The sequence below is a fragment of the Neofelis nebulosa genome, chromosome 6, assembly GCF_028018385.1.
Source record: "Neofelis nebulosa isolate mNeoNeb1 chromosome 6, mNeoNeb1.pri, whole genome shotgun sequence".
Classification (NCBI taxonomy): Eukaryota; Metazoa; Chordata; class Mammalia; order Carnivora; family Felidae; genus Neofelis; species Neofelis nebulosa.
The window spans coordinates 57,657,696-57,676,299 of NC_080787.1; the positions used below are offsets into that span (position 1 = coordinate 57,657,696).

General features: G+C 41.3%; 1 protein-coding gene across 6 annotated transcripts in view; it reads right to left on the reverse strand.

Moving 5' to 3' along the window:
* The window catches only part of DST (dystonin), a 496,251-nt gene that overhangs the window by 414,298 nt on the left and 63,349 nt on the right, over positions 1–18,604 (reverse strand). For all 6 annotated transcript variants that reach the window (XM_058734319.1, XM_058734316.1, XM_058734317.1 and 3 more), the window contains exon 3: positions 14,017–14,217. In XM_058734319.1, coding sequence (XP_058590302.1) covers positions 14,017–14,217 — 201 coding nt within the window. The remainder of the gene's footprint in view (positions 1–14,016; positions 14,218–18,604) is intronic.

The following is an 18,604-nucleotide window of genomic DNA, read 5'->3' on the forward strand; positions in this document are numbered from 1 at the left end:
TCTTCAAAGAACTCCCCTGGGCTAAACTCAGCTTCCTCCCACTTCCACCTGGTGGCCAATGGCCAGTGGCTAACTGAAGTGGGGGACTAAAAGGTCACTTCCAGTTGAGACTAATTCTGGAGTGCAATTTGTGCGCCAAATTCTAATACAGGACCAGGTTGTAACTAGTTTCCCGCCAAGCCTTTGTCCTTGCTTATTAGCTTTTGCTCTCTGGCCTGTCCTGGTTTCTTTATTCTCCTACCGAGACCTGTCCTTCAATAAATCACTTTCACAAGGATGTCCCCTCCTCAGGATCTGCTTGAAAAACCCTACCATAGGGGCGCCTGGGTGGCGCAGTCGGTTAAGCGTCCGACTTCAGCCAGGTCACGATCTCACGGTCCGTGAGTTCGAGCCCCGCGTCAGGCTCTGGGCTGATGGCTCGGAGCCTGGAGCCTGTTTCCGATTCTGTGTCTCCCTCTCTCTCTGCCCCTCCCCCGTTCATGCTCTGTCTCTCTCTGTCCCAAAATAAATTAAAAATGTTGAAAAAATAAATAAATAAATAAATAAATAAAAGAAAAAAAAAAAAAAAAAAGAAAAACCCTACCATTAGTTTGTTTACATAAGAAATGACTTTAGGAAACTATAATATGGCATTACTACTGGATTGGTCGTTGTCTCTAGACCTGTTCAGTGGATGGAGCCAGGAAATACTTTTTTTTAATGAAAAAATTCATTATGAGTTCAAACTGATATTTCCAATTCAATTTTAGGATTATAAGGGTTTACTTCTCTGATGTTATACCTGCATCTCTTCCCTCTCCCACTGAACAACATCAACATAGCTATTTGCTAAATAAAGCTTCTCAAGTTTTTTGATACAGAAAATCAATCATGAAAGAATACAATCTTTGAAATTAATATCAGGTTTACATTGTTTTAGATCAATATTGCTTATTCTAATATGTTTTAATTCATATGCAAATGATCATACAGTAGCCTTTAAAACCTCAACTAAGAATTTACATTCTAAGTAGTTTCTCTTTTTTTAAGAGTAATGATACCAACTGTCATTTCACTTATATGAAATATGTCTTGCCACCTGATACTCGATCCACAGTCATGCCCACACTGTGCCTACAAGGACATATCCTCCCATTAGCAATTAAGTCCTTTTCCGAGCATTTGCTACTTATGATTACCTCTTATTTACCTTTTGTCTCTCCTACTTCGTGATAATTTTATTTAAAATAAGCTAAATGTATATCTCCTCTGATGTTCCTACCATTCAAGTCCTTATGCCATTAACTTTTATTGTAATTCTTCTGCCTCTTTGCCTGCAGTTGCTGTTTAAACTCAATTTCTTTTTTTTTTTAATGTTTATTTATTTTTGAGAGAGAGGGAGACAGAGTATAAGGGGGAGAGGGGGCAGAGAGAGAGACAGGGAGACACAGAATCCAAAGCAGGCTCCAGGCTCTGAGCTGTCAGCACATCGCTCGACATGGGGTTCGAACTGAGCCAAAGTCGGATGCTTAATTGACTGAGCCACCCAGGCGCCCCTAAACTAAATTTCTTTTTTAATTGTAGTAAAACACACCACACAAGAAATTTTTCATCTTAACCTTTTTTAGTGTATAGTTCAGTAGTTTTAGGTACATTCACACTGTGGTGCAACCATCAACACCATCCACCTCCAGAAATCTTTTCATCTTGCAAAACTAAAACTCTATACTGATTAAACAACTCCCCATTCTCTCTTCCCTTCAGCCCCTGGCAATCGCCATTCTACTTTCCATCACTATGATTTCACTACTCTAGGTACTTCATAGAAGTATAATCATACAGTATGGATTCTTTTTCCTGACTGGCTTTTTTCATATAGTATAATGCCTGCAAGGTTCATCTATATTGCAGCATGTCAGAATTTCCTTCCTTTTGAAGGCTAATATTCCATTGTACAGTTGATCCTTGAACAACACAGGAGTTAGGGCACCAACCTCCCACGCAATCAAAATTCATGTATAACTTTTGACTCCCCATAAACTTAACTACTAATAACCAGTTGTTGACCAGAAACCTTACCAATAAGAAACAGTTGGTTAACATATATTTTATATGTTGTACCTACCATATAAGGTATTCTTACAATAATACCTAACTTTTCTAATTTTTTTTCAGTATTTCTAGGCTATAGGTTTGTCTGCAAATTTTTTTCAAATTGTCAAAAACCACCAAAAAAATTCCCCATGTATTTATTGAAAATAATCCACATATAAGAAGACCTGTGCAGTTCAAACCCATGTTGTTCAAGGGTCAGCTGTACATATATATCACATTTTGTTAATTTATTCATCTGTCAATGGACACTTGGGTTGCTTCCACCTTTTCACTAGTATAAATAATGCTACCATGAACATGGGTATGAACATATCTCTTTGAGACCCTACTTTCAATTCTTTTGGTTATATATCCAAAAGTGGGATTGCTGGATCCTATGGTAATTCTATTTTAAATTTTTTGAGGAACTGCCATACTGTTCTCCATAGTAGCTCCATGGAGCACCATTTTACATTTCCAGTAACAATGCACAAGAATATTTCAACCTAATTTTTAACACCAGATTAAATTATGTATCTAATCTTCATTCATCGTAGTGACACTGAGCTGCACACAGTGGAGGTCAATGCTGATAAATCAGTGATATTCCCTAGCATCAGAGTCAATTACCTACATTACCATATGATAGTTGAGCAGGATGTGTGAAGGCTGAGGCACGAACTAGGTACTATTAGTCTAAGGCAGACCTGCCAATGCATTGGTGCCCTAGGATAGCCGGTACAGACAATGCAGACTGAGCAGGCTCTCAAAGATATATAACTAATACGCCCTAGGAGTGAATCAGGTAGAGAAAATGATTAATTCCTACAATCTACTGGAATCTATAGTCTTGTCCCTGAAATTTCTCACCTAATTCCTCAGGTGTTATCTGAGTTACAGCTCACCCAAACAGATTACCGGGATAAGGGACATCTGCTTCTATTTAGACCTATGACTTTGGGTCAGTCCATTACTCTTTGAGGCTCGGTTTTGTCAGATTCGGTTAACAACATATTCCCTACTCAATGCATAAATTGGTTGTTCAGATTAAATGAGCTAATGAATATGAACATGCTTTTAAAAAATATGAAGTACTACTTACCTACAAAGTGCTACTGCAAAACAATAATTTTCCAGAAACATTACTTTCATTTCCAGAACTGACCTCTCTTTTCCCAAGGCACAAACTAAGCTCTCTTTGCTTATGTTCAATTTCTATAGTTTGATTTTCCTGAACCACACTTATCACTTCACACCCAGGGGGGTGGTGAGGAGGGGGGCACACTACTGAGAGAAATCAAACAGATCCTTGTAACTCACCAGGAGATGGTCTGGAGGAGTGCAATGAAAGTGATATGTAGAAAAGTTGAGAAAAAGAGAAAAGGTCCAGAGAGATGTAACCATGAGCCTAGAAAACAAACAGCTTTTTGATTCCAAGTACATTAAGTTGTTACTTTAGAGGTATCTAACAATGGAAGATCTTACCATTCAAAGGACTAGAGCAAAGGAGAATCTTGCATTAGGAGAACCTTATAATCAGCTAAGCTCTAAGATCCCCTCAAAGCATTTTGATTTCACAAGGGCTGATAGTAACACAGTAGCAGGTGGGCCTAGCTTCACTCTCTTTACAAACAATACAAACAGGGAAGGATCTTCTATTGTAACCCATGGGATTGAGGACAAAGATCAAGGAGTCACCTCAGGCAAAGAGGGCTTTTAAATGCCAAAGGAAGCTACTGGAGTGTGTCCTTTAAAATAAAGGAATTTATCCCCACTCACATTCCCAGCACAATTTAAAGATTGTTCTGGTTAGAAGTAATAAACTAGACCATCTTTGAAGGGGCTTTCTTTTCAGTCCTTTGATCCACAGCTCTTCATGAAAACTTGCAAAGTTTAAGTCGCTATCTAACAGAGACTATCTAACACTTGAGTTTTCTTCAAATGTCCTTTGCTTGAGCTTAAAGAATTAAACAGATGACCCAGAGTACAAGAAAGATTTAAATGGAATGGCAACAGGCCTTGATGTCGTCAAAATGCTGACCTAGGAAAGAATCATGAGTTAGAAAGATACACTTATTCTTCTCCAAGCAAAGCGCATGAATCCCTTCACCAAGTTAATCTTGGTTTCATGAATTGTTTGAGAAATTAAACTCTACCTGTATGAGCACTGTTCATTCAACATAGTCCACCTACCTGGCATGCTTCTGTGCGCTAATTATTCTTTCACCTATTGTTAGCAAATTTATAGTACATAAAATCTTTTGTAAGATACCATAAGGGAGGCATAGCAATATATAGCAGACTCAGTAAGTTGCATGGGCATAATTCAAAAAATCCTTTTAAGGCAGTTAGCAAAAGAAATTTGACTTTATTAATTCAATTCACTCTCTAGAACTCCAAAGAGAAAAAGAAAACAAACATTTCCTTTAGAAGCTTCATACTTGCCAATTAATTAAGGCAAAGTAAGGTATAAGCTGTATAGTCAAGCCTTCCACAGAAAGGGAAGTGTCCTGAGGTTATGCAAATAAAGCTGCCTGGTCCCACATATTTGAAAAGGAAAAGGAAGACCATTTAATAATTTAAGCAGGAAAGGAACAGGGAAACATCCTACTATATTTTCAGTGAGATCAAGGATGTGTGGTTAATCTTTTCCACACTGCAGCAAGCTCCCAAATACAAAGATGACCTGAAATCCTGTTAACACTATTTTTTTTAAAAAATGAAAACTATGCAATGTTCCAAAATATTTTGCAGCCTTACAATAACCTGAACTGCAATCAGAAAAGCAGAAAATTTCCCCAAGGCTGGAAACCAGAATCCAACAACAGAAGGCTGAAGTCAAGGAAGCAGTTTAGTAGGAGAAAGAACAGGAAAGAATAATCAGTAGGTTTGGGAAATCCTTTTCTGCTACCTTCTCTAGTTTCTACCTGAGTTGCCTTTTCTTGGCCAAAAATGAATATCCTTAAATGAAATTCAAGGGCCCTAAACCCATCTCTCCTTAAGGTATCTGTATTTCTTATGTGTGTGTATATATTACAAAGATTCACTTTTCTGTGTCACTGAAAATAACACTTGTATTCAGATGTGTGTACTTTTATTTTATCTCCTACCTCCCATCTCTGGCAACTACCAATCTGTTCTCTGTATCTGTATTTATTCATTTTTTAAGTACTTTTTTAAATGTTTTTTCATTTATTTTGAGACACAGAATGTAGCACATGCCTGAGCACAAGCAGGGGAGGAGCAGAGAGAGAGAGAGAGAGAGAGAATCCCAAGCAGGCTCCCTGCTACCAGTGAGGAGCCCAATATGGGGCTTGTGAGATCATGAGCTGAGCCCAAATCAAAAGTCAGATGCTTAGACACTTAACTGACTAAGCCACCCAGGTGCCCCCTTTTAAAATTTTTTTTTTTATTTAAGTAATCTCTACACCCCATCTGGGACTCGAGCTCACAACCCCAAGATCAAGAATCACATGCTCTCCCAACTGAGTCAGCCAGGCGCCCCTACATCTATTTCTGAGGAAGAGTTAGAAGTTATAAATGAACCTTAGTCCTCTTCCCAACCTCTCAATACTGGAGAACCCCAAGGCTCAGTCCTCAAGTCTCCTCTCCATCAACATTCACTTTTTGGGTCATCCCATCCAGTCTCATGAATTTGGTAACGTTTCTGTACTCATGACCCCCAATCCAGGCTCAGGTTTTCCATGAAATTCAGACACTAGGATATCTAATAGATATTTTCTAACTTAACATATCCAGATCAGAAATTTGATTTCCACCCATCAGCCCAAACCTGCTTCTTCTTCAGTGATCACCATTTCAGAAACCCAGACCACCAATTGTCTGCGCTAAGCCCACCTGCCCTCTAACTCCTGAGCCAAAATTATTATCATAGGACAATACAGGAGTCAGTAGGCAGAAAGGGAAAGATTAGGGCCTGAGGTCCCCGGGTGGGGAAAAACACCTATTTTTGAAAAATGCTGGGAGTGTCTGACCACAGCAAGACCTCTCAGGCATAAGGTTCCTCTTAATAATGTAACAGACCTGTCCTACTCCCCCTCAGGTTTCACCTCTGGAATTTGACACAAGACCTAAGAATGGCCATAGACCACCCCTCATACACTGGAAATGAGCCAATCAGGAATGGACAACCCAGCACCTCAAGCTATCCAGCCAATAAGGGTAGAACATGAGAAGGAACAGGGAGGAAGGCAAGAAGAGGGAGGGCTCACCAGCACCGTATAAAACAAGGACCCTTGCCTAGAGTCCTCTGGCATTCACTTTTGAATGCCCCTCTCTGAAAGAAAGCATTCCTACTATTCTTCTTTCCTAATCTTATATTCTTATAAACTTTTGCCCTGCTGCTCATTTTGTGTCCACCTCTTCATTCTTCAAAGTGGCGAGACAACGAATCCCGGGTATTGTGGTAAAAAAAATCCTGCAATATTATCAGGCTCGATAATTCAGTTACTTGCTGTGCAAGCCTCATGGGCCAAAGTTTTGCCAGCAGGGGGAGCAAACTACAGCTTGGGCTGGGACCTGGGAACACCAGCAATTTTTAATCAGATATTCTTGCACCTCCGGGAGAAAGTCTCAGAAATTTTAAGTCACAAGGAAATGGAGGCGATGTTGTTGTAGTGTACGAAAAATGAGAAGCAGCGAAATGTAACAAGAATGGACTCAGTGTGCCTGGTTATTTGCAAGTGCTCTAAAATTTTCATTTCCCCTCATCCCACCCCCAACACAAACACATAAATACCTCCTGGGGCTGAATGTTGTTATACATTAACGGGTTCCTATGAGAGGGCAAGAGGCAGAAAGACTCTTACTACTCCCTACCACAAAAAGGGAGATTCAATAAAATGCATGGCGAAAATGAGGTTTGGAGTTTATCTACAGTTTTTGATACCATTTCTACCACCTGTGCAGGTAGGAAAACTGAGACTCAAAGTGATTAAAATACATGAGGAGGGTTCCTTAGGATAAACATCTAGCACTAAAAATATGATCATGTGAATTTCTCCCTTGTCCAGTCAGGGTGTTTAGGCTTAAATCTTATTTCTGTTATCTACCAGTTGTGTGACCTTGATAAGTTTCCCCTTCTGGAAAGTGAGCACCTACCCCAGAGAACAGCTGGGAAGATTAAGCGAGAAAAAACAGGGAAACACAGGAGAACAATGCCCACTGTTGCCCACGTGGTAGTTAAGTGTGCACTCATAGTAAACGTGCCATAAATGTGAGAGCTCTTGCTATTGTGTGTTATCATGATGAAAAGGAGGTTTAAAACTCTAGGATTCCAACACAAAAGTTTTCTAATGTCAAAATACTAAAGGACAAATGGAGATCTGGTGCTAAGTATCTTTTCTGCTCCAAAGTGGTGGAAAATTTCTAAGTATTCCAGTGACATGTCTTAACATAAGTCCCAAGACATATTTAACTAAGAGAAAAATCTGGATAAATTTTTAGCTAACTCACTCTTAGAAACATTCCAAAGGTGTGAAATAAAATGCACATATATTATTAAGTTTATATTAGTGATCTCTATTACAAATTCATATAGGCACATTTGAGTATAAATTATAGATTCAGAGGGGCACCTGGGAGGCTCAATCGGTTAGGTGTCCAACTTCGGCTCAGGTCGTAGTCTCAGTTTATGAGTTCGAGCCCTGCGTCGGACTCTGTGCTGACAGCTCAGAGCCTGGAGCCTGCTTCAGATTCTGTGTCTCCCTCTCTCTCTGTCCCTCCCCTGCTTTTACTGTGTCCATCTCTCTCAAAAATAAACATTTAAAAAAATTTTTTTTAATTATAGAATCAGAAAAATAGGTTAGAGAAGCCAAGGATACAAAAGTATAATGCATTCTATGTGGCCTGTGGCCTACTTCATCAAGGGGCTGGTCCCAATGCAGGTTGGCTGAAACTGTACTGTCACATTTTCTGATCCATCTCCTTTGATGTGGGAATCAAAGGCAAAAGAAAAACTTTCCTTACAACTTTTAAATTTCCTTACAACTTACAGCCCATTGATGAGTCCTTGAGACAGGCAAAGTGACCTTCCTTTAAGAACTCAAGTGCCTCGGGGCGCCTGGGTGGCGCAGTCGGTTAAGCGTCCGACTTCAGCCAGGTCACGATCTCGCGGTCCGTGAGTTCGAGCCCCGCGTCGGGCTCTGGGCTGATGGCTCGGAGCCTGGAGCCTGTTTCCGATTCTGTGTCTCCCTCTCTCTCTGCCCCTCCCCCGTTCATGCTCTGTCTCTCTCTGTCCCAAAAATAAATTAAAAACGTTGAAAAAAAAAAATTAAAAAAAAAAAAAAAAAGAACTCAAGTGCCTCGATGTTAATACTTTGCTAAGGGCAAAAGGCAATCTTAGCTTAATATTATCCTAACCTCCAGGATCCTGTAAGTCTCCTTTAATATATAAAAATACCTTTGGAAACTTTCTTTATCTCAAACCTCCAAGATATATGTTAGCAATCATCCTCTAAGCATATGGCCCACTGATATACATCTGAAGGGTCTCGTGACTGAGGTTTTACTAGACAGTAATAAATGATCCACCTCTTCCTAACAATAGCTAGCCCCCTCAAGGTCCTGGAAACCTTGCTTCCAAAATTCCTAAGAAACTTATGCTATCCCTAACCCCCTCCCAACTTGAAAGTATATAATCAATTGCTCCTCACAACCCCAGTGCAGTTCTTTCTGCCCATCTGCCCACGGGTCCTGTCCCCATGCTTTAATAAAACCACCTCTTTGCACCAAAGACGTCTCAAGAATTCTTTCTTTACCATTTGCTCTGAACCCCAATATTTCCACATCATCCTTCACCGCCACATCCTATTTCAGGCTTTCTCACTGTTAGGGCTGTTTATTATTCAGATGGCTACTAGAAATGCCTAAAGTGCTTCATATAAAATCATTGAAATAATCCTGAATCACCACAGCTGATTTATTTTTATTCCATCTCCAAGACACAATCAGAGTTGACTTGATGGCAACCCATGACTTTCTCCAAATGTGTAAGCTAGAAAAGGCACAGGCTTTGGGCACATGTTGAATAGGGTGACTCTAGCAAGAACTACTGACTGCACCTATAACCAAATCCAGAAGAGGGCACAAGGCCTTAGCTCAAGTCCACATATGGTAGTAAAAATATGGACATGTCAGCAGAGGCCCTAAGTTTCCAGAAGGTTGAACAGGAATCATGTGACATAAGATACCAACAGCCTCCTCACCAACTCTGACAATTTCCAATCTCTAAAACGACCCTAGAGAGGTACTTGGGTGGCTCAGACAGTTAAGTGTCCAACTCTTGATTTTGGCTCAGGTCATGATCTCATAGTTCGTGGGTTTGAGCCCCATGTTGGGCTCTGCACTGACAGTGAGGAGTCTGCTTGGGATTCTCTCTCTCCCTCTCTGCCCCCCCTGGCTTGTGCATACTCTCTCTCAAAATAAATAAACATTAAAAAAATTTTAAAAATGAAGCTACCCTAGGAGCTGAAGATAGAAGGGGGAGGTGAGCTTTACCTGCCCCCAAAGAACCCTCTCCAGAATTTTTTTTTTGTCCTAAACAACCAAGTAGCTTCCACTGCTACTTCCTGCCTCTCATCTCTCTCCCTTCCAATTCCTTCTGAAGAAGTGAGAGTCAAGGTCATCATCTGATTCCCCAGAAGCAGTGATCACCAGATGCCAGCATAGCATCACCTGTTAGACCCAAGTTCAGGCCCTAATTATACCTACAGTACTACAGTACTTACCTGACCCCTGCCCTGCTCCCCACAGACTCACCCTGCTTATGTTTAATCTTCCTAAAATTGTGCTTTAATCATACCTCTTCTAGTTAGACCTCCACAAGCACAAAAAATGGAGTTTAAACACAGTGGCTATCTAGAATGTTCTGGCCCCAGCCTCTTTTCCAACTCTACCTTATACTTCTCTCATATAAATCCCCAAATCCAGTCCAACGGTTCTCAGTACTTTTACTAATTCCACTTATCATACCTAACTTCTGCTGCTTAGTCAATTCCTGCCAATATTTTATTTTGTTTAATGTTTATTTTTGAGAGAGAGAGAGAAAGAGACAAAGCACAAGTAGGGGAGGGGTAGAGAAAGGGAGAGAGACACAGAATCTGAAGCAGGCTCTAGGCTCTGAGATGTCAGCGCAGAGCCTGACACAGAGCTCAAACTCACAAACCGTGAGATCATGACCTGAGCCGAAGTCAGATGCTTAACCGAATGAACCACCCAGGGGCCCTGCCAATATTTTAAAGCCCAATCTGTGAAACAGTTATCCCATGACCACCCTAGGCGGGGTGTGGACGCTCTCTGTTCTCTGAATTCCTCTATTGCATAAGCTATATGTCATATATAAATATCACTCATTCATGTATTCATTAAAATGCATTCAGATGCCATTCTCCAGGAGATATTGTAGACAGATGACATAGCCCCTAAATAAGTCAAGGTGTAGGAAAGGAAAGGAAGAGAAGACATTACCAATTTTTGTTTATTCTAAGCAGGTCATTGTGCCATGTATTTCCATGTGTCACTTCGGTTCATCCTCACAACTCACTGAGGTAGCTACACTTTACAATAAGAAATCTGAGTCTCACAGAGTTAAACAACCTGGCAAAGATTACCTGATACGCTTTTTGGTTTTTGTTTTTATTTTCCACTGTCCCTGACCCCTCTCAGACTCTCTGCCCACGTCTCCCTTGCTTTCTCCTTGGGATGATGATCTCTGTACTTCAAATCATCCAAGCCCCTTTGCCCTCTGGCTTCTAGTTAGGGTAGGTCAATGGAAACCTATAACCTATATACACTCGCCCTGCTCCCTTCCTGACTCACTGAATTCTGGCTGTGGTTTCACTCCTCCATCCCAGTTCCTATGAAAGGTTTCTTTCATGGCCCCGGCAATACTTACCAGGATGCAGGAAGACCAGTGCCATCTGCCACCTCTTCAGGCTAGGAATACTAGGTAGGCAGGCTCCACCGGAAGGTTAGTGATACACCTTAGCCCTGCCCACACCTCTGTAAACAGTCCTTTCATTAAATTCTCTTCAGTTAAATTATCTTACGTGCTACCTGTTTCCTGCCAGGTACACAGAAAAGAACTTGAACCCATGTCCCTCTTACTACAGAGGCTGACTTTTTCTTTTAAGATTTTTATTTTTAAGTAATTTCTACACCCAGTGTGAGGCTCAAACTCACAACCCCGAGATCAAGAGTCACATGGTCCACTGACTGAGCCAGCCAGGTGCCCCATGCCTGCCTTTTTCACTTAGATAATTGCTATGCAGGAGATCTGTACAAAATGCTGAGGATCAAAACAAAAGGTATCTCACTGTGATAGGAAGGACCGGAAAAGCCTTTTCTGAACAAGTTGCTTGATCATGGGTCAGTCTTAAGAGGTGAAGTGTAATTCACCAGGCAAACAAAGAGGGAAGACAGGCATTCAAGGACAAAATGGATGCCAATTTCAAAGTCACAGAGCTGGGGCACCCAGGTGGCTCAGTCAGTTAAACATCCGACTTCGGCTCAGGTCAAGATCTCAGGGTTCGTGAGTTCAAGTCCCACATCAGGCTCCATGCTGAGAGCTCAGAGCCTAGAGTCTACTTTGGATTCTATGTCTCCCTCTCTCTCTGCCCCTCCCCTGTTTGCACTCTGTCTCTCTGTCTCTCTCTCTCTGTCTCAAAAATAAATAAATATTTTTTTAAAAAAAGTCACAGAGGAATATGTCTTATTACCCAAGGCAGTTATGTACAGTGCTCATGAGAGAATAATGGTGGTTGAGGGTTTCAAAACTGTGATGATACTCACTTACCCAACCTGAACCTGAAATCTGAGATTAGAAGCAACAAAGAATTCACTATATTCCGGTCAAGAGAATCAATGTGCCTATTTCCTACCTTCAACAGATCCCCATCACAAAGATAAACCCAACTGTTTAGCATAATATACAATCCCTTGATGATCTGGCCCTGCCTGACCCAACCAGTCTCATCCACCAGCACCACCTCCAGCTGTTCCCTGAGGACGCCACACCTTGTCACACCTCTGTGCTTTTGTACATGTGCTTCTCATCAGAGATACAAACTCCTCTGTCAGGATTCATCTCAGGTGTCTGCTTCTCTGTAAATATTGCCGGCCCTCCAAGATGCTCAACATGCTTCCATGGTACCTTGTCCTTAACTCTACAATAGCATTTTCCTAACACAGACATGCATCATATTTACTTGCTTGCATGCTGGCCATGGACTCAGTTGTGCGTTCCTAGAGGCCATGTACTATAGCAAGGTGGCAGACTGCAGAGGTAAGTGCTTGGGTTCTAGAAGTGGGCTGCCTAGATCCAAATCCTAGACTCTGCTGCAAACAGCTAGGTAAATGTAGGCATGTTATTTATCCTCTTTGAGCCACAGTTTCATTACCCATAATATGCAAATAATAACAACATCTACTTGATAGGGCTGTCAAGTGAGTCCTATTATACAGTAAGCCCTCAATAACTGTTAGTTATTCAGGGCACCCAGGTGGCTCAGTTGGTCAAGCATCCTACTTAGGCTCAGGTCATGAACTTGTGGTTCATGAGTTTGAGCCCTGCAATGCACCGGGCTCTGTGCTGTCAGCATGGGGCCCGTTTCAGATCCTGTCTCTCTCTCTTGCCCCTCCCCTGCTCACTCTCTCTCTCTCTCTCTCTCAGAAATAAACATTAAAAAAAATAACTGTTTGTTATTCAAATAACTATTTATTTGAATAAATATATAACTGTGTATCCCTTATTTCCAAGCTTATGTTTGTTGAGAGTGAATAAATCTTCCTACCACTTCATATTAGATACCACATAGATACCTAATAGCTTGTTTCACTAAATCATGAAAAGAAGACTCTCATTTCTAAATATGTGCTTATTTTACAATTGTTTAAAGACAAACAGGACCTTCTCTGTGAAGGAACTTAGCTTCTTGCCATCATTGTTGGCCTGCTCACTGAGTCAGACATTCTCCTGGCCTTCTAGCAATCTCCGCATGTGCCACGATGCAGTTACCTCCACAGAAGGGCAGTTCCACTTTAATAATGTACAAAAACTTATTAACAAGTCAAATCTTGATGGTTCCCCTAGGTTGGCATAAAGAACGACAAAAATAGGCTCCCCCCAACATAAAAGCGAACCACAGGGAAACTTCTTCTAAATGCTAAAGCAATGTAAAACTATTGCAGTTATGAAATATTTTTTACAAAGTTTTCATGTGGCATTTCTAAGCCCCAAATCCTTGACTGCCACAGCCTTGGTCAAAAGTCCACGTGTGAGAACCTGAACCAAGAAAAAATATCAGCGCACATAGAACAATGGGGTCAACAGGTGGAGACCGGCTCCCAGGTGAGGGCTTTTCCCAGATAAGGTAGCACTGCAGCCAACAGAGATGCAGAGAACTTAGTTAGAAGAGGACAACGCTGCCTGCTGCCGTGGACCCAAACGAAGGCCAAACCAGAGAAGGCTAGCACCCTTACCATCACTCTGGCTGACTGCAGAGAGCAGCACAGGCCTGAGTGGCCCAAGAGCCTCCTCCTGGAGAGGAGCCCCACCTTTCCCTGCACTGCTTCTCCTTTGCTGATACTAGGTTGGCTGCTGCCCCTCTTCACCAACTCCGACCCTGTCATTATTGCACCTCAGCCTGTTGACTCTGTGGTGCCTGCTCTAAATCTAGACCCTGGCTCTAATGGGGCTCAATATCCACCAGTTTTTAAATCACTCCATCTGCAGTGATCAACTCTGGCCTCTTTGACAACTCTCTGGCCCAGTGCTTTCTGTGAAATCACACTCCCTGGAATTCATATGGGTTCATAGCACTTGCTGAGGATGACAAGACAGTACCCTGATTAGTTAATCTGGCAATTTTCTCAAAGAACAACCATGCCATGTATTTAATAATCTTGTAAAAGTTCTCTACTTACAGGCCTTCGGGTTGAAGCACCTTGAACGGAGTGATAGAATTCTGGCTGGACTCGGCTATTTTTCTTGATTCTTCGTTTCCTCACTGAAATTTCTTGCTCACTCTGATGGTGAACTTCCACCACAGGTTTGGCCTCTTCCAGGCGAGCAGCTGCGGCCGCAGCAGCGCGTCTTCTAAGATGCCGAGGGCTTGCTCTGAATCCCTGTGGCAGAAAACAAACCCAAACAAATCCAGATTTGTATTGAGTTAGTTTGGTGATCCTCTGGGGCTAGTTACACAAAGGGCTCCAAAAGTCACCAAGCTCAAGGAGGTCATTTACATTCCCAAAGGGAGTATATATGTAGAAGGAGGCTCAACCTGCAACGTTGTGTATTCTGTCAAGCACCTCAGGGTCTCAGGGCCCAGAGTTACTCTATGTTAAGAAATGTTTTTAGGGGCAAGTGGGTGGCTCAGTCAGTTAAGCATCTGACTCTTGATTTCATTTCAGGTCATGATCTCATGGGATCAAGCCCTGCATTGGGCTCCACGCTGACGGTGAGGAGTGTGCTTGGGATTCTCTCCCTCCCTCTCGCTGCCCCTACCCCCTCTCTCAAGATAAACAAATAAACATTTAAAAAAAAAAAAAAAAAGAAATGCTTTTAATTCAGTTAAAAAAAACTAGCAAGTGAGCACATTGCTTTACTTTTGTGTATATAAGTCAGACTGCATGTGAAGAAGGATATTTCTTTCCACTCAGGCATGAAGCATGGCATACGAGCAGGACTGAATACTGTTACATGGCCAAGTGTTACTCTATATTCCTGAGAGCAGACTCTGAAGGTAAGAAAGCAGGAATATAAAACATCATTATAAAACACCATAAAGACTTAAAACTAAATGGAGGCAATGCAGTAAAGCAAAGAGTACAAGTTTAGCTAAACCATATTATGCATCTGGGAATATAGAACGTTAGAAAATACCAAAGAATTACATAAAATAGTCTCTGTCCTCATGTAGCTTACAATTTACTGAAGAACAGAAGTGCATGTATACATTGATATGTATAATTAAGAGTTAAAGTGGGCAACTGAGGACACTCAGTGCTAGCAGATCTCAGAGGAGGAATCAATGAATGAAGCTGAAGATAGTCTATATTTGGCTTAGTTGTGTGGGTGGCATCTGAAGAATGAATAGAATTTACATTCCAGGCAAGGAAAACAACATAAGGAATGAATGAATAAGTAAAATGATGGATGGATGGATGGATGGATGGATGGATAACATATTTATGCAGCAATAGGAAACACTATTTCATGATGTACCAGGAGGACCGTATAAGTAAGCTATGCACAAAGTATGGTGGGAGACCAGAGTGTAGGGGGTGCTAAATGCTTCAAGGAGGGTTGCAGGTCTTCTGATTTTTAAAAGATTTATAAAAACTACTTAGAGACTGCAGTAAAAGCATAAAAGATGGAGGGTAAGAATTTCAGGAGAAGAAGCAGTATGAAAGATTAATATGTATGGGGGATTCCCGGTGAGGGACATGGGAGAAGATCTGAGGTCTGATTATGGAGACCCCAAATACCAAACTGAAGGACATGAACAAGGAGAAAAAAGACAAAAGTAGGGTGTGACCCACAGAGTCAAAAGAAGCACTGAGGTCATCAAAAATCAATAAGGAGAAGATGCAAATGGAGTTGGCAAAACACATTAGCCTGTTCCCATCCCTTCTCTGTGTGCAAGCTCAGCTGGGTCCTCTTGTGTCCAAAATAGTCCCAGAAGATCGCTACAGTTCCCACATAATCCAAGAGATACTACAGCAGTTAGGAGAGAGGAGGATTACAAAGAGGGAGCTGGGCCAATCACTAAAATGCCTTCTAAATCAGAATTAGGACCAAACAGAACCAACAATCACGCAGGCTGCCTTTTAAATATGCAGGTTCATGGACATCCTCCCCCCAACCCCCACCCCCACACACACAGGAACACACGCACATGCTCTCTCTCCCCTCTCCTTTCTTCTTTCTGAATTAGACTCTGTAGGGGTGAGGCTAAGAGCATCAGTTTTTGGTTTGGGGTGGGTTTTTTTTGGTCATTATCCTTCTCTTTTATTTTTATTTTTATTGACGTATAGCTGACACACAACCTTACAGTAGTTTCAAGTGCACAAAGAATTTCTGTTTTTAACAAGCTCCTCTGGTAATTTTTCTGTACTTTGAAGATTGAGAACCTCTAGGAGTCAAAGCTCAGTCTCACCACAAGGTGGCACTAACCTCCAGATCTGCTGCATTCTTTCTGGTTCAGAAATGAGTGCACTGGTAGAATTAACAAAGTACTTGCTAATACCCTAACTTCTGTCATAGAGGGTGAGTGAGTATATTTCTTTGGTAAGAATGTAGATCCTCCTTCTCTTATGTTTCTATGAGTAATAAGCAACCAAATTTTGTTTAACCTGTATTATTACCAATACTTCTTGCTGGCCTACAAATTCTAAAAACACTTGGGAAAAAAGCACCATAAAACTCCCTTAATGAGATGCCCTCAAAAAAAGTTTAAGAAGAAGCATATAGGTGCAGGGGTGCCTGGGTGGCTCCATTGGTTAAACATCAGATTCTTGATTTGGGCTCAGGTCATGATCTCATGATTTCATGAGTTCAAGTCCCACCTCATGGGGCGCCTGGGTGGCGCAGTCGGTTAAGCGTCCGACTTCAGCCAGGTCACGATCTCGCGGTCCGTGAGTTCGAGCCCCGCGTCAGGCTCTGGGCTGATGGCTCGGAGCCTGGAGCCTGTTTCCGATTCTGTGTCTCCCTCTCTCTCTGCCCCTGCCCCGTTCATGCTTTGTCTCTCTCTGTCCCAAAAATAAATAAAAAACGTTGAAAAAAAAAAAATTTCAAGTCCCACCTCAGGCTCTTCACTGACCATACAGAGCCTACTTGAGATTCTCTCTTTCTCCCCCTCTCTCTCTTTGCCCCTCCCCCACTCACACTTTCTCTGTCTCTCCCAAAATAAATAAGTAAACTTTAATAATAAAAAAAAAAAAAACTCAACATGTTGGACGTTGGTGCAGTCATTCCAGACAGCAATAATCCAATAAACCTGCATCCCTGTATCTACTCTAGAGAAATTCTAACAAGTATGAGGGTATTTAAGGTATCATATTATTTGTGATAATAATAATTTTTTTAAAAGTTTAAAGCATCCTTCCTTAAACTTCATAATTTTCTTTACACCTTCATATTATTTCAAAGATCTGAGCACCACCATGTGATTTCTATTATAGCCAAATACACTTGCACTATTTTTAAATAACTCTTTATAAGCACTACAGTATACAGTACACAGAACCAGCGAGACTCTCTGTGTTCAAATACTGCCTCTGTCACTTCCTAGTTGTGCGATTTTCGAGAGTTACTTAGCCATTTCTTCATCTGTAAAATAGTGATTAAAACTAGAATTTATTTCATAGGGCTGTTGAGAAGAACAAATGAATTAACATATGTGCTTAGAAGAGCATCTGGCAGTCAGAGTGGCCAAAATGAACAAATCAGGAGACTATAGATGCTGGAGAGGATGTGGAGAAACGGGAACCCTCTTGAACTGTTGGTGGGAATGCAAACTGGTGCAGCCACTCTGGAAAACAGTGTGGAGGTTCCTCAAAAAATTAAAAATAGACCTACCTTATGACCCAGCAGTAGCACTGCTAGGAATTTACCCAAGGGATACAGGAGTACTGATGCATAGGGGCACTTGTACCCCAATGTTTAAAGCAGCACTCTCAACAATAGCCAAATTGTGGAAACAGCCTAAACGTCCATCCACTGATGAATGGATAAAGAAATTGTGGTTTATATACACAATGGAGTACTACGTGGCAATGAGAAAGAATGAAATATGGCCCTTTGTAGCAACATGGATGGAACTGGAGAGTGTGATGCTAAGTGAAATAAGCCATACAGAGAAAGACAGATACCATATGTTTTCACTCTTATGTGGATCCTGAGAAACTTAACAGAAACCCATGGGGGAGGGGAAGGAAAAAAAAAAAAGAGGTTAGAGTGGGAGAGAGCCAAAGCATAACAGACTGTTAAAAACTGAGAACAAACTGAGGGCTGATGGGGAGTGGGAGGGAAGGGAGGGTGGGTGATGGGTATTGAAGAGGGCACCTTTTGGGATGAGCACTGAGTGTTGTATGGAAACCAATTTGACAATAAATTTCATATATTTAAAAAAAAAAGAGCGTCTGGTATATAGTGATACGTAAGTGTTGCTATGATTATTACGTATTTCACTTGCGTGAATAAAAGATATTATTGAAAACAAAAGTATGTTATTAATCAGATGTAAACAGGAAAATGAATCACACCACAGGTATGCACTACTGACTGCCACACATGAGGCACAGCTGAGAGACCAATCACCCTTAATCATTAGGGGAGAGTTCTTTTCTCCAGAGAATTCAGAGCACTTACTCCCTAGTGAGTCAAACTATCTGGGTTTGAATATAAGCTGTGTCACTGAGTAGGTATGGAAATTACTTCTCTGTGTCTCCATTTCTTCATCTGTCAAATACATATAATAATAACTCTCTCATGGAGTTTGATGGTGCTTAA